The following is a 13,708-nucleotide window of genomic DNA, read 5'->3' as shown; positions in this document are numbered from 1 at the left end:
GAAATGCAGATTATGGCACATGTTGAGGGCTGTTTATCTACATTTCACTGCAAGCAAGCAAAATGAGGCAATCTTTTTTATTGTTGCTAAACATAGTTATTTTACTTACTTGCTCCAGTAAACCTTCCCGGAAACTTTCAGCATCTCTCCAAGGGTAGCAAGGAGAAGCGAAGATTTTCCACACCCCACCTGCCCAACAATCATTGTCAGCTGGCCTGGAAATAAATAGCCATCGAAGAATCTTTCATCAGTTCTGTATTAAAACAATTTGTTCAGAAGCATTTTCAGAAATTCCTTCCCGCTACCTCGGCAAAACAGCCAGCATAATTAAGGACCTCACGCACCCCAGACATTCTCTCTTCCACCTTTTTTTAATACTTTTCCAATTCAATCAAATCAAATCCAATTCAAAGTCTCAACAAGTTGAGACATTTCAGATCCAGGCTGGTAAGACAGGGCAAGCGACCAAATCACCCTGTCCTGGGCCTGATCTACATGAGCCAAACTGTTTGGAGGAGCAAAGCAACACCTCCTCCAAGACTTGAGCTCATTTGCATCTTAGCCAAAAGGCCGAGATGCCGCTTTTAAAAATTGCTTCATATGAAACATATGAAGCTTCAATGTAACCTAATGACCTCAACCAAGTGCAGCATCCTATCCGTACTACACTTGAACTTAGCCAAAAGGCCGAGATTCTACCATCGGAAAAAAGATACAAAAGTCTGAGGCCACATACCAACCAACTCAAGAGCAGCTTCTTCCCTGCTGCTGTCAGACTTTTGAGTGGACCTACCTTGCATTAAGTTGATCTTTCTCTACACCCTAGCTATGATTGTAACACTACATTCTGCACTCTCTCGTTTCCTTCTCTATGAATGGTATGCTTTGTCTGTATAGCACGCAATACTTTTCACTGTGTGCTAATACATGTGACAATAATAAAATAAAATAAAATTCCATTTAGCCAACATCAGCTGTAATGCAGAAAATGTCCAATGGGTTTGCCTCAACCGAGGTTGAAAGAAGCCAATCTGAGATACTGTGGGAAAGCAATGGTTGGGTTTTATTGCCACTTGGGAGTTATAAACAAATGCTTGATGTTATAAATCTATTTACTTTCCTTCTTTTGTTCCATTTGATCACATCCTTTTCTACACGCAAGCCTATTTTATTCGCAGTTCAAGAAATTGCTAAAATATTATCGTTTCACTTACTCTTAAACCACTAATGTGAGAGGCTCATAAAATGGGGAAAACAAACACCAAACGTTTAAGAATTCCATTCTCTAATTCAGTATTTCAGTAGATGTGGTTTCCTTATCCAAATAAGCTTTGCACCAGTTTAGATCTGGAACGTTTTAGTTTATTTATTAGTGACACAAGCAGGCTTAAACTCCAACACTATACTGAAGTTACTGTGAAAATCCCCGAGTCGCCACATTCCGGCACCTGTTCGGGGTACACTGAGGGAGAACTTAGGGAGAACTAACCAGCACATCTTTTGGACTGTGGAAATAAACTGAAGCACCCGGAGGAAACCCACACAGACACGGGGAGAACGTGCAGACTCTGCATAGACCCAAGCCAGGAATCAAACCAGTGAGACTGTAGTGCTACCCAATGTGCCACCATGCCACCCTTAATTCCTTAATTTAAGACTTAATTCCTCTGGTCCCATATGGGACAGTGGGCAGCAATTCTCCCCCTTTAGTCCTGTTCCATTGCAATATCTCTCGCTCCAGCCCACGTGCTGTCCCGCTCTTAAAGGTCCTTCTTATCTGTACTTCACCAGGTCTCCTTTGTTTGACCCCACCTTCTTCAACTCCTACAGTGATAATGGAATTGTTGATTTATGATAATCTGCAACGTTGAGGTAAATCATTGAAGCAGCAATGCTAACACTGTGCCACCATGCTGCCCATATGTCAACGTTGAGTCATGAGTTATCTCAACGCTAATTGGAGTCATTAAACACCCACTGTCGCACATTTCTCAATTTGTGCATGTCTCATATCTTTGAGGACTAAGCATTAACTTCTTACACTTCAGAATCTGGGAAGGTCAAACCTTCTAGGTCGATCACTGCAAAAGCTTACATTTAGATCACGTCTTTTGCAGAGTAAAGCAATCCCTTGTATACAACATATATCAAAAATGGTGGGGTTCCTACTATCGTAGAATCCTACAGGGCTTGCACCTGATGTTCAACACCAAACCACATGAAGGAGATATGAGAGCACAGGTGCTTATTCAAAGAGGTAGATCTTAAGGAACATTTTAAAGGAGAAAGGAGCAGCGAGGAGGATTTGTGATTATGCCAATACGAAAGATGAATTGCACATACAAGTGGGAAGTTACCAAAGGTTAGACAAAGTGAACGGAGGAAGCAGGAAATGGTAAAAATTGAGTGGTGTTGTCACTGGTTCCCATGGAAATAAGGCTGAGGTATGAATAACTCAAAATGCCTGACTTTTATCAGACACTTTACAATGATGGGATAAGCACATTAAACACTTTCCATTTGAAAATCAGGCAACCACATTAATACTCATTATGCAGTTACCACAGATGATCATGTTTTAATAAAACATTCGCAGATTATGAAGAGGAGCATATTGTGCCATCTTTTGTATCGGCACAATCACAAATCCTCCTCACTGCTCCTTCCTCCTTTAAAATGTTCCTTAAGATCTACCTCTTTGAATAAGCGCTCTCATGTCTCCTTCATGTGGTTTGGTGTCGAACATCGTTTGGTACAGCCCCTGTGAAGTCAGGGATTATTTTACTATGCAAAAGATGCTATCTAAATGTAAGCTTTTTGCAGTGATCAACTTAAAAGGTTTGACCTTTCCAGATTCTGCAGTATAAGAAATTTATGCTTAGTTCTCAGAGATATGACACATGCACAAATTGAGGAATGCACAACAGCGGGTGTTTAATGACTCCAATTAGCGTTGAGATAACTCATAACTCAATGTTGACGTATGGGCAGCATGGTGGCACACAGCAGTTAGCACTTCTGCCTCACAGCGCCAGGGACTTGGGTTCGATTCCCAGCTTGGGTCACCATCTGTGCAGAGTCTGCATGTTCTCTCCAGTGTCCTTTCAGGAAAAGACTGTTCATTGCACAAATCATATGACAGGATTCTTCCTAATCAATAGGAGTCGGAATAGTTTACCTGTTGGAACCCTGATGCTGATGTTAGAAAGAGTTTCCATGCCACTGCCCCAAGAGAAGGAGCCATCAGTAACCTGCGATTTGAAAATATTTAAGTTGAGAAAGCATTCCATATATACAAAAAGCAGCAAGCTATTTTTAAGGTACGTTTTCCATTTATTTCCTAACTTTGACATTGTATTGCCTGTTCTAATTCTTCTAACCGAAATGTTCTTCTGAGCACTTCACACTATTGTTAAATGTCATCTCCCATACACCTGCCCATTTCATAAGAACATAAGAAATAGGAGCAGGAGTAGGCCATCTAGCCCCTCGAGCCTGCCGCGCCATTCAATAAGATCATGGCTGATCTGAAGTGGATCAGTTCCACTTACCCAGTCTGTCTATCTTCCCCTCAAGTCTGCTCCTATCCTCATTCTTTTTTACTCCATTTCTGACTTTAGTTTCTGCTTTGAAATTGTGCTGCCATGTGGTGGCACAGTGGTTAGCACTGCTGTCTCACAGCTCCAGGGACCTCTGTTCAATTCCCGGTTTAGGTCCCAGTCTGAGTGGAGTTTGCACATTGCGTTTCCTCCAGGTGCTCCGGTTTCCTCCCACAGTCCAAAGATGTGTGGGTTAGATTGATTGGCCATGCTAAATTACCCCTTAGTGTCCCGGGATGTGTAGGTTACAGAGATTAGTGGGGTAAATATCTGGGGTTACAGGGATAGGGCTTGGGTGGGAGTGTTGTCAGTGCAGACTCAATGGGCCAAATGGCCTCCTTCTGCACTGAAGGGATTCTATGAATACACAGTACAGCCCATTAATAGATATCAAAAATGGTGGGGTTCCTACTATCGTAGAATCCTACAGTACAGGAGGCCATTCGGCACATGGGGCGAGTGCGACTGGAAAATCCCACCCCACATCTGTACAGTATCGGTCAGTTTATTTAAGGAAGGGTGTAAATACGTTGGAAATAGTTCAGAGAAGGTTTACCAGACTCATGCCTGGAATAGGCGAGTCACCTTAGGAAAGGTTGGACAGTTTAGAAGAATAAGAGGCAACTTGATTGAAACATACAAGATCGTGAGGGTGGAAATGGAGACGGTGTTTCCTCTTGTGGGAGAATCTTTAAAAATAAGGGGTCTCCCATTGAAAACAGAGATGAAGTGTAATTCTTTTCCTCTCAAAGGGTTGTGAACTCTCTTCCTCAAATAAGAGAATTTTAAGGCAAAGATGGATGTATTCTTGGTAAGCAAGAATTGGTTAGCAGGGTTGGGGGGATGCAGATTTGAAGTTAGTATCAGATCAGCCAAGGTCGATTGGCAACGCTAAACTGCCCCTTGGTGTCCCAGTATGTGTAGGTTACGGGGTTGAGTGGGGTAAATAGGTGGGGTTACAGGGTTATGATCTGGGTGGGATGCTCTCTCCATTGGAGAGTTGATGCAAACTCAATGGGCCGAATGGCCTGCTTCTGCTCTGTAGGGATTCTATGATCTTATTAAATGGTGGAGCAGGCTGGAGGAGCCAAATGGCCTACTCCTGCCCCTTATTCATATGTTCGCAAGAGCCGATATTATTCTGAGTGACAATTAATTTTGATCTGGATAATTGCCTCTAACAGTCTTCCCACCTTCATGTTAACCTAACTGTCTCGGAGTTATTAGGCTTTTTTGAACACTGGTATAATATTAATGATCCTCCATTCCACTCACACCACTCTCATTTATTCCAGCAGAGTTGGAGAATCATGACCAAAGCTTCGAACCTGGGGTGCATTCCATCAGGACTGAGGGATGTTTCTATTTTGAAGACTACAAATGCTTTAGGTATCTTCTTTTTACCCATGATCATTCTATCCAGTTTCACTACTATCTCCTCTTTACTGCTAGGCTGGTAGTGAAGAGAGATGCAGAGTATTTCACTTAGTGTGTCAGCCATGCCCTCTGCCTCTCTAAGAACTCCTTTATCATTTCTGATCAGCCCTATTCTTCCTCTGATTACTTTTTTACGAATTACGTACATATTAAAGGTATTGGAATTTCCTGTTAATTCTTCTCAAATGTTGTTTTTGCACCTTTTCATAGAATCCCTACAGTGCAGAAGGCTCATTTGGCCCATTGAGTCTGCACCAATTCTCTGACTGGCACTACCCCCTTAACCCCACATGTTTACCCTGATAATTCCCCCTAACCTGCACTTCTTTGAACATAAGGGGCAATTTAGCATGGCCAATCCATCTAAGCTGCACATCTTCAAACATTTGAAACATTTAGATCTTCCCCATGCTTTCCATCTTCCTTAAATGTATTTATTGTTTAGGGGCGGCACGGGGGTTAGCATTGCTGCCTCACAGTGCCAGGGACCCGGGTTCAATTCTAGCCTCAGGTCACTGTCTGTGTGGAGTCTGTACATTCTCCCTGTGTCTGCGTGGGTTTCATCCAGGTGCTCCGGTTTCCCTCCCACAGTCCAAGATGTGTGGGTTAGGTTGATTGGCCATGCTAAATTGACCCTGGTGTCAAGGGATTAGCAGGGTAAATATGTGGGGTTACAGGAATAGGGCCTGGGTGGGATTGTTGTTGTCAGTGCAGACTCGATGGGCCGAATGGCCCCCTTCTGCACTGTTTGTTTAGCACCTTAGGGATTGACAGTGAACTTTGAGGCCCAATGTCACCGAGGCTAGTTTCAGATAAATAATTTACATAGCAGAAAATATACTTTATATGACTACAGAAATCCCAGGTACAAGTCTTGGTTTTTGGCCTGAGTTAAGAGAGCTGAGTCAGGGTGACACTGATGTTTTATAATTACTCCCTGGCATCTTGGGATGGATAAAGGTTAGTGGTCATCCCATTCCAAGATACGATCAAAAAACATTGAGTGGAAATTGTGTGCATGTATTTGTGTGATTGTGCGCATATATGTTTGTGTGTAAGTGTGTGAGAATGCTTGTGGGTATATTTTACTGTGGGGGTATAAGTTTCTGTATACGTGTGTGCTTGCTTCTGTATGCATGTGTTTAAGTTTAAAGTTAATTTATTAGTGTCACAAGTAGGCTTACATTAACACTGCAATGAAGTTACTGTGAAAATCCCCTCGTCGCCACATTCTGGTGCCTGTTCGGGTAAACAGAGGGAGAATTTAGCATGGCCAATGCACCTAACCAGCACGTCTTTCGGACTGTGGGAGGAAACTGGAGCACCCGAAGGAAACCCACACAGACACGGAGTAAATGTGCAGACTCCTCACAGACAGTGAGGCAGCAGCGCTAACCACTGTTCCACCGTGCTGCCCCGTGTGTGCTTGTAAGTTTATGTATGTGTATACATTTCTGTATGTGTATGCTTGTGTGTTTTTGCATGTGTATATGTTTGTGTGTGTGTGCATGTTTTTGTGTGTGTGTATGTGTGCTTGTATGTTTTTGCAAGTGTATACGTTTCTGTGTGTGTGCTTGTGTGCATGTTTCTGTGTGTGTGTATGTGCAGTTGTATGCATGTTTATGTGTGCGCGTGTGTTTGTGTGCATGTTTCTGTGTGCACATGTTTGTGTATGTGTGTGGATGCATTTCCTTGTGTGTGTGTGCATGTGAATGACGACAAAAAAGCAGGCATGTTTCATTCAATTTAAGTGTAATTGATATCTCTAGTGATGACAAATAGTTTGCCCGACATAGACAGCAGTGTGGGGTAAGGGTGGATGGCGTAGCTATTCAGGACTGTAAATGGAAAATCAGAGCTTCCACATGGTCATTTGATCTGGGGAAGATTGCATATCATCTTGATACAGAAAAAGCTTTTTAAAGTAATTGCCGGTTAACATCCAATGGGATATTATTCTTTGTTTGAATTATAATTTTATTGAAGTGATTAAAAGCAGGAAATGAATCCTCTTCCACAATCTGACTTCTGCGCTGACTGTGGGAAAGGCCAGTTCCACCTCATTTCTGCTCCCAAGTCATGTGTGGGGACAGCTCTTTCCCTTTTGTTCCCATACGCACAGAAAGACAGTGATTAGTCGCATGAGAACCACAGCTGTACAGTCGGAAACAATTACAAGTTATTGACCTTGACTGTCACATCTTCTGTCTCGCTGGACCGAATGAACCTCCTCAGTGGCTGGTCAAAGCCTTCCAGCTGATCCTTCAGGGGCTGCCTCCTGTTGAAGGCCTTAGTGTGCTGAATTGTAAAGCAAAAACAAACACATTTTGTTACAATTATATAAACCCAAGCAAATTTAATTCATGTCTTTGACTTGGGGACTGACTAACACTGAATTCTTGCGTATTGTTCCTTTCCTGGGGACTGACTAACACAGAGTTCTTGCGTATTGTTCCCTTCCTGCTCTCCATTTATCATAGGAGAATCATAGAATCCCTCCAGTGCAGAAGGAGGCCATTTGGCCCATCGAGTCTGTACCGACAACAATCCCACCCAGGCCCTACCCCCGTAACCCCACATATTTACCCTGCAAGTCCCCCTCACACAAGGGGGCAATTTAGCGTGGTCAATCCGCCTGACCTCCACATCTTTGGACAGTGGGAGGAAACCAGAGCACCCGGAGGAAACCCGCGCAGACACGGAGAGAACGTGCAAACTCCACACAGACAGTGACCAAAGCCGGGAATCAAACCCGGGTCCCTGGCACTGAGAGGCAGCAGCGCTAACCACTGTGCCATCCTTTACAACTAAACTTTGCCATGCCAACGTGACCCGACTTCCCCTGTGCCCATTCGTGTCAACATTTTGGCTCCCATTTCAAACGGATTGGCCAGGATTTCATGCCCGCCTTTGCCACGGGTGCAAAATCCCACTAGTCAAAAAATAAAAATCTTGTCAGTGAGATCTCCTTGTGTGATTATCCCCATTCCTCTGCCGTTGATGTAATGAGGTTCCTTTCCCCAGGAATGACGGAAACCTCATTTAGATAGATGAACATATAGGGTGGGATTTTCTGGCCGCGCTCACCTCAAAACTGGAAAATTCCCCCCCCTCACCCGCTACAATTCCCGTGGCAGGCTGGACGGGAAAATTCCCTCCATAATTATAGGGCTTTCCAACCATATTGTTCCCCCCCCCGCTCCAATCCCTCACACACACACACTGGGATATCAGCAAGGTTTACAACTGGTTTTCAAAAACGGAAACCAGGTGAAGGGAATCCACGAGGGGTACACAGGTAAGTACATCCCTCGGGGCGAGATGGACATGCCCTGGCATTGCCCCTTAGAAAGGCACCCTTGAAATGCCAGAAGCAGTGCCAAGGAGCAGTGCTGGGGTGCCCTCTCTGGTGCACTCTATGGGGATGGGTCCGCGTGTACATAAGGGGACGGCAAGGAGGAATCCTGACACTGCCAATTTTCTCCATCGCTGCCACACCAGCATGGCGGCATGGGTCACACCTGGAGATGTTTTATTCTTCCAAGTGCTGAACAACATGGCGAGAAAGGCCAGTGAACTGCACACTGCTTTTCTCACCTGAGCTAGCACTTACAGAAAAAAATGGAAAATTCCATCCATAGATAAAATCCCTACAGAAGGCGGCCATTCGGCCCATTGAGTCTGTACCAACCACAATCCCACCCAGGCCCTATTCCCATAATTCCCATCTCTTTTATTTATTCTTCTGGGGCTTTTCTCTTCAATCTCCTCCACTTCCTGTTACCCAGTTGTGTGAATTTCTCTCCTCTCGGGTACCAAACCCTATAAACACGCCCACCCCACCCCCAACACCCCTATTCCTATACCTTCCTAACCTTTTGGTTCAGCAAGCTTGATTCCCTCTTGTATAAGACCACAACCTCCCTCTGTGCCTCTCTCAAAGGCCTCCATACATGTAACAACCTAACAGCACTTTCCCCTACCCCCCCATCTCTTGCCATCCTCCCTGCCCAGCACATCTATTGCAGGTTCCCTCTCCCACTATGGAATGCATGGACTCTGCTAACTGATCACTCATCACCCCCTTGTCCGCATCTCTGTCCAAAACATCCTTGTGAAGAAGCCTCATCTTCCATGACTCAGTGGTGCTTGATTGCATTAACATCACGGCATTGATGGAAACTTGGTTTAAGATGACAAGGCCTCAGTCCTTACTGACGCCCTCTTGCACCATATACCTTCCATCACTCTGATCAAACCCAAAGGTGATTCCATGGCTGCTATCACTAAACCGCATATTCATCTTATTCTTGGGTATTTACTTTTCCTTTGGAAACGTCAACCAGTTCCACCCGTTTCTTCTCGCTTTTAACATCTGTGTTCTCTGCCACTTTGCCTGTGCAGAATTTCTCGCTAAGACACCCTCTCTCTTCCCTCAGCTCTGCACCAAAACACTTTTCACCTTTGGTGATTTCAACTCATGTGGTCCTCTCGTCTGATGAAGCAGAGAAGAAATAAAGGCAGCAATACATCATATGGCCTGTTGGGTCTGCTCCACCATTCCATGAGTCATAAGGCCAATACAGTACAAAGGGAGGCCACTCAGCCCATCAAATCCATGCCATATCTCTGTCAAGCAATTCGATTGATCCCGTTTCCTCACACTAGAACAGAACCATAGAACCCCTACAGTGTATAAGGAGGCCATTCAGCCCATCAAGTCTGCGCTGCCAATAATCCCACCCAGGCCCTATCACCAAGACCCCACATATTTACCCTGCCAATCCCTCTAACATACACATTCTGGGACACTAGGGGTTAATTTAGCATGGCCAATCAACCTAACCTGCGCATGAGGGAGGAAACCGGAGCACCCGGTGGAAACCCACGCAGACACGGGGAGAACGTGCAAACTCCACAGTTTGATAGCTTCAAATCACCAGCAAAATTAGATATATTACACTTGGTTCGCACATCAAAGTCATTGCCATCAATTGTAAATGGCTGAGGCCTAAGCATTGATCTTTGTGGCACTGTGCTAGTTACATCCTGCCATCCCAAAATGACCTGTTTATCCTTACCCCCTTGTCCCAGCGATTGATCAAAGGGACAATTTAACCTGGCCAATCCACCTAACCCGCACATCTTTGGACTGTGGAAGGAAACCGGAGCACCCGGAGAAAATCAAGCAGACATGGGCGGAATGTGCAAACTCCGCACAGTGACCCAAGGCAGGAATTGAACCCAGGTCCCTGACGCTGTCAGGCAGCAGTGCTAAGCGCTGTGCCACCGTGCACACAAATAACAAGCTATCGCTGCAAAATGTGACATGCTATCAAAGCAGTCGTCAGGACAAATGCAGGAATGTCAAATTTCAAAGAGAGCTACAATTTTACTGCATGAGAAAAGGATGTTGATTGGTTGGCAAGTCGACTTTGATTGGCTGCGGTGTTGCCATGGCATATTCATTAGGGACCCGTTGTCCCGTCAGCTTTTGCTTAATCCAAACAAAGGTGCAAAGTTCCTTTTGCAGGAGACAACAGGTACCCACACATGGATATATGTAACTTCTCACATGCATTGTGAGCCCGACCTTTCTGAATTAAATGAAAGGGTGGGGGAAATAGTTCCTGGGTACATTCTCCATGACAACGCACTGACCATTCAGAACTGACTTGCCAACACCCTTTTCTTGTGCAGTATGAGTTGTTGATCTGTTTGAAATTTGATTTTCTTGCATCTGTCCTAATGAGTGCAAGACAAAAAGCTGCAACAACACGTCTCTTTTTTTAACATTAATCACATTCTGTACGACCGACCAACCAACAATTAACAAAGCTGCAATGCAGTTAATTTGGAATATTGTGAATTTTGCAGCCTTCACTCCATGTTGTGGTACTGACTTTTGCCACAATTCTAATCTTGCCCACCCACCACTGTTATTAAATGTGCATGTTACGGGAGAGGTAAGGGGCAAACAGGTCCCCATTTTAACTAAAAATTGACAATGTCCCGTTAAAAACCAGTGCAATCTGGTGGTAACTGGATCCAGGCCAAGCAAGGCCCAGAAATTTTAAACAAGAAGGATGTGGAAGCGCTGGAAAGAGTGCAGAGGAGATTTACCAGGATGCTGCCTGGTTTGGAGGGTAGGTCTTATGAGGAAAGGTTGAGGGAGCTAGGGCTGTTCTCTCTGGAGCGGAGGAGGCTGAGGGGAGACTTAATAGAGGTTTATAAAATGATGAAGGGGATAGATAGAGTGAATGTTCAAAGACTATTTCCTCGGGTGGATGGAGCTATTACAAGGGGGCATAACAATAGGGTTCGTGGTGGGAGATATAGGAAGGATATCAGAGGTAGGTTCTTTACGCAGAGAGTGGTTGGGGTGTGGAATGGACTGCCTGCAGTGATAGTGGAGTCAGACACTTTAGGAACATTTAAGCGGTTATTGGATAGGCACATGGAGCGCACCAGGATGATAGGGAGTGGGATAGCTTGATCTTGGTTTCAGATAAAGCTCGGCACAACATCGTGGGCCGAAGGGCCTGTTCTGTGCTGTACTGTTCTATGTTCTATGTTCTATGTAGAAAATCTGACAGCAAATTCTGGTTCTCCTTATTTTGTGCAGGGTAAGACTTCAGAAATTGTCCGTTTCAGTGAAGTAAAGACTGCGAATTGATATTACCAACAAGATCAGGGTCAATGCGTTCTTCGAGGTGCAGTGCCCAGTTCTGAATTCAGTACTCCAGATGGGCCCTAACCCGAAATCTCGACAGCTGTAACATAACTCCCCCTTCCCCATCAAATTCCAGGCCCCTGAAGATGAAGGCGACCAGTTCCTTCTTTAACTTCTTTTTGTACCTGTCAGTTTTCTCTCTTTTTATTCGTTCAGGAGATGTGAACATCGCTGGCTGGGCCAGCATGTGTATTGCCATCCTTAATTCCCCTTGAACTGAGTGGTTTGTTGGGGCATTTAAGAGTCAACCACATTGCTGAGAGTCTGGAGTCACACGTAGGCCAGAGGAGGTAAGGATGACGGATTTCCCTCCCTGAAGGACATTTGTGAACCAGATGGGTTTTTACTCCAATTAACAATGGTTTCATGGTCTTAATTCCAGATTTTTATGAATTCAGATTTCACCATCGACTGTGGTGGGATTCACCCCCAGTCTCCAGATCATTACCCTGGGTTTCTGGATTACTAGCCCAGTAACAATACCACAACACCACCATCTCCCTAGTGGTGTTCCGCAGGGCTCTGTATTGGGACCTCTGCTGTTTGTGATTTATATAAACGATCTGGAAGAAGGTGTAACTGGGGTGATCAGTAAGTTTGCGAACGACACGAAAATGGCTGGACTTGCAGATAGTGAGGAACATTGTCAGAGGCTACAGAAGGATATAGATAGGCTGGAAATTTGGGCAAAGAAATGGCAGATGGAGTTCAATCCAGATAAATGCGAAGTGATGCATTTTGGTAGAACTAACGTAGGGGGGAGCTATACGATAAATGGCAGAACCATAAAGGGTGTAGATACGCAGAGGGACCTGGGTGTGCAAATCCACAGATCCTTGAAGGTGACGTCACAGGTGGAGAAGGTAGTGAATGAGGCACATGGCATGCTTGCCTTTATAGGATGGGGCATAGAGTATAAAAGTTGGGATCTGATGTTGCCGTTGTATAGAACATTGGTTCGGCCACATTTGGAATACTGCGCCCAGTTCTGGTCGCCACACTACCGGAAGGACGTGGAGGCTTTAGAGAGAGAGCAGAGGAGGTTTACCAGGATGTTGCCTGGTATGGAAGGGCTTAGTTATGAGGAGAGATTGGGTAAACTGGGGTTGTTCTCACTGGAAAGACGGAGGATGAGGGGTGACCTAATAGAGGTGTATAAAATTATGAAAGGCATAGATAGGGTGAACGGTGGGAAGCTTTTTCCCAGGTCGGTGGTGACGTTCACGAGGGGTCATAGGTTCAAGGTGAGGGGGGGGGTGGGGGGGAGGTTTAACACGGATATCAGAAGGACGTATTTTACACTGAGGGTGGTGGGGGCTTGGAATGTGCAAGGTGGTGGAGGCAGACACACTGGGAATGTTTAAGACTTATCTAGATAGCCACATGAACAGAGTGGGAATGGAGGGATACAAAAGAATGGTCTAGTTTGGACCAGGGAGCGGCACGGGCTTGGAGGGTCGAAGGGCCTGTTCCTGTGCTGTATTGTTCTTTGTTCCCCTTCCGAACATAAGCCCTTAAATCTCTCTGTTCCTTCACATTTCCTCATTTCTCAACATTTGGAAATACTGTGAACTTTTTTAGATGCAAGACCATAAGACATAAGAGCAAAAGCAGGCCATTTGGCCCCTTGAGTCTGCTCCACCATTCAACGAGATCATGACTGATCTGGGATGATAATCCTTTTCTGCCTTATCCCCATAAACTTGATTTCCTGACTGATTAAAAATCTGCCCATCTCAGCCTCGAACATACTCAACAACCCAGCCTCTACAGCCCTCTGTGGTAAAGAATTCCACAGATTCACTACCCTCTGAGAGAAGACATTCCTCCTCATCTCTTCTAAAATGGGCAACCCCTTACTCTGAGATTATGCCCTCTGGTCTTAGACTCTCTCATGAGGGGAAAACAACCTCTCAACCAGTGGATCACCTCCTACTTG

General features: G+C 44.9%; 1 protein-coding gene across 4 annotated transcripts in view; it reads right to left on the bottom strand.

Moving 5' to 3' along the window:
* LOC144507873 (ATP-binding cassette sub-family C member 9-like) overlaps positions 1-13,708 on the bottom strand; it is a 214,064-nt gene that overhangs the window by 115,250 nt on the left and 85,106 nt on the right. For all 4 annotated transcript variants that reach the window (XM_078235306.1, XM_078235308.1, XM_078235309.1 and 1 more), the window contains exons 15-17: positions 7,224-7,334; positions 3,179-3,251; positions 110-215 (exon numbers count right to left, since the gene is read on the bottom strand). In XM_078235306.1, the coding sequence (XP_078091432.1) occupies positions 110-215; positions 3,179-3,251; positions 7,224-7,334 (290 nt within the window). The remainder of the gene's footprint in view (positions 1-109; positions 216-3,178; positions 3,252-7,223; positions 7,335-13,708) is intronic.

This window comes from Mustelus asterias, chromosome 19, assembly GCF_964213995.1.
Source record: "Mustelus asterias chromosome 19, sMusAst1.hap1.1, whole genome shotgun sequence".
NCBI lineage: Eukaryota > Metazoa > Chordata > Chondrichthyes > Carcharhiniformes > Triakidae > Mustelus > Mustelus asterias.
The sequence above is the reverse complement of the archived record's forward strand: the minus strand, read 5'-3'. Positions and strand labels throughout refer to the sequence as shown.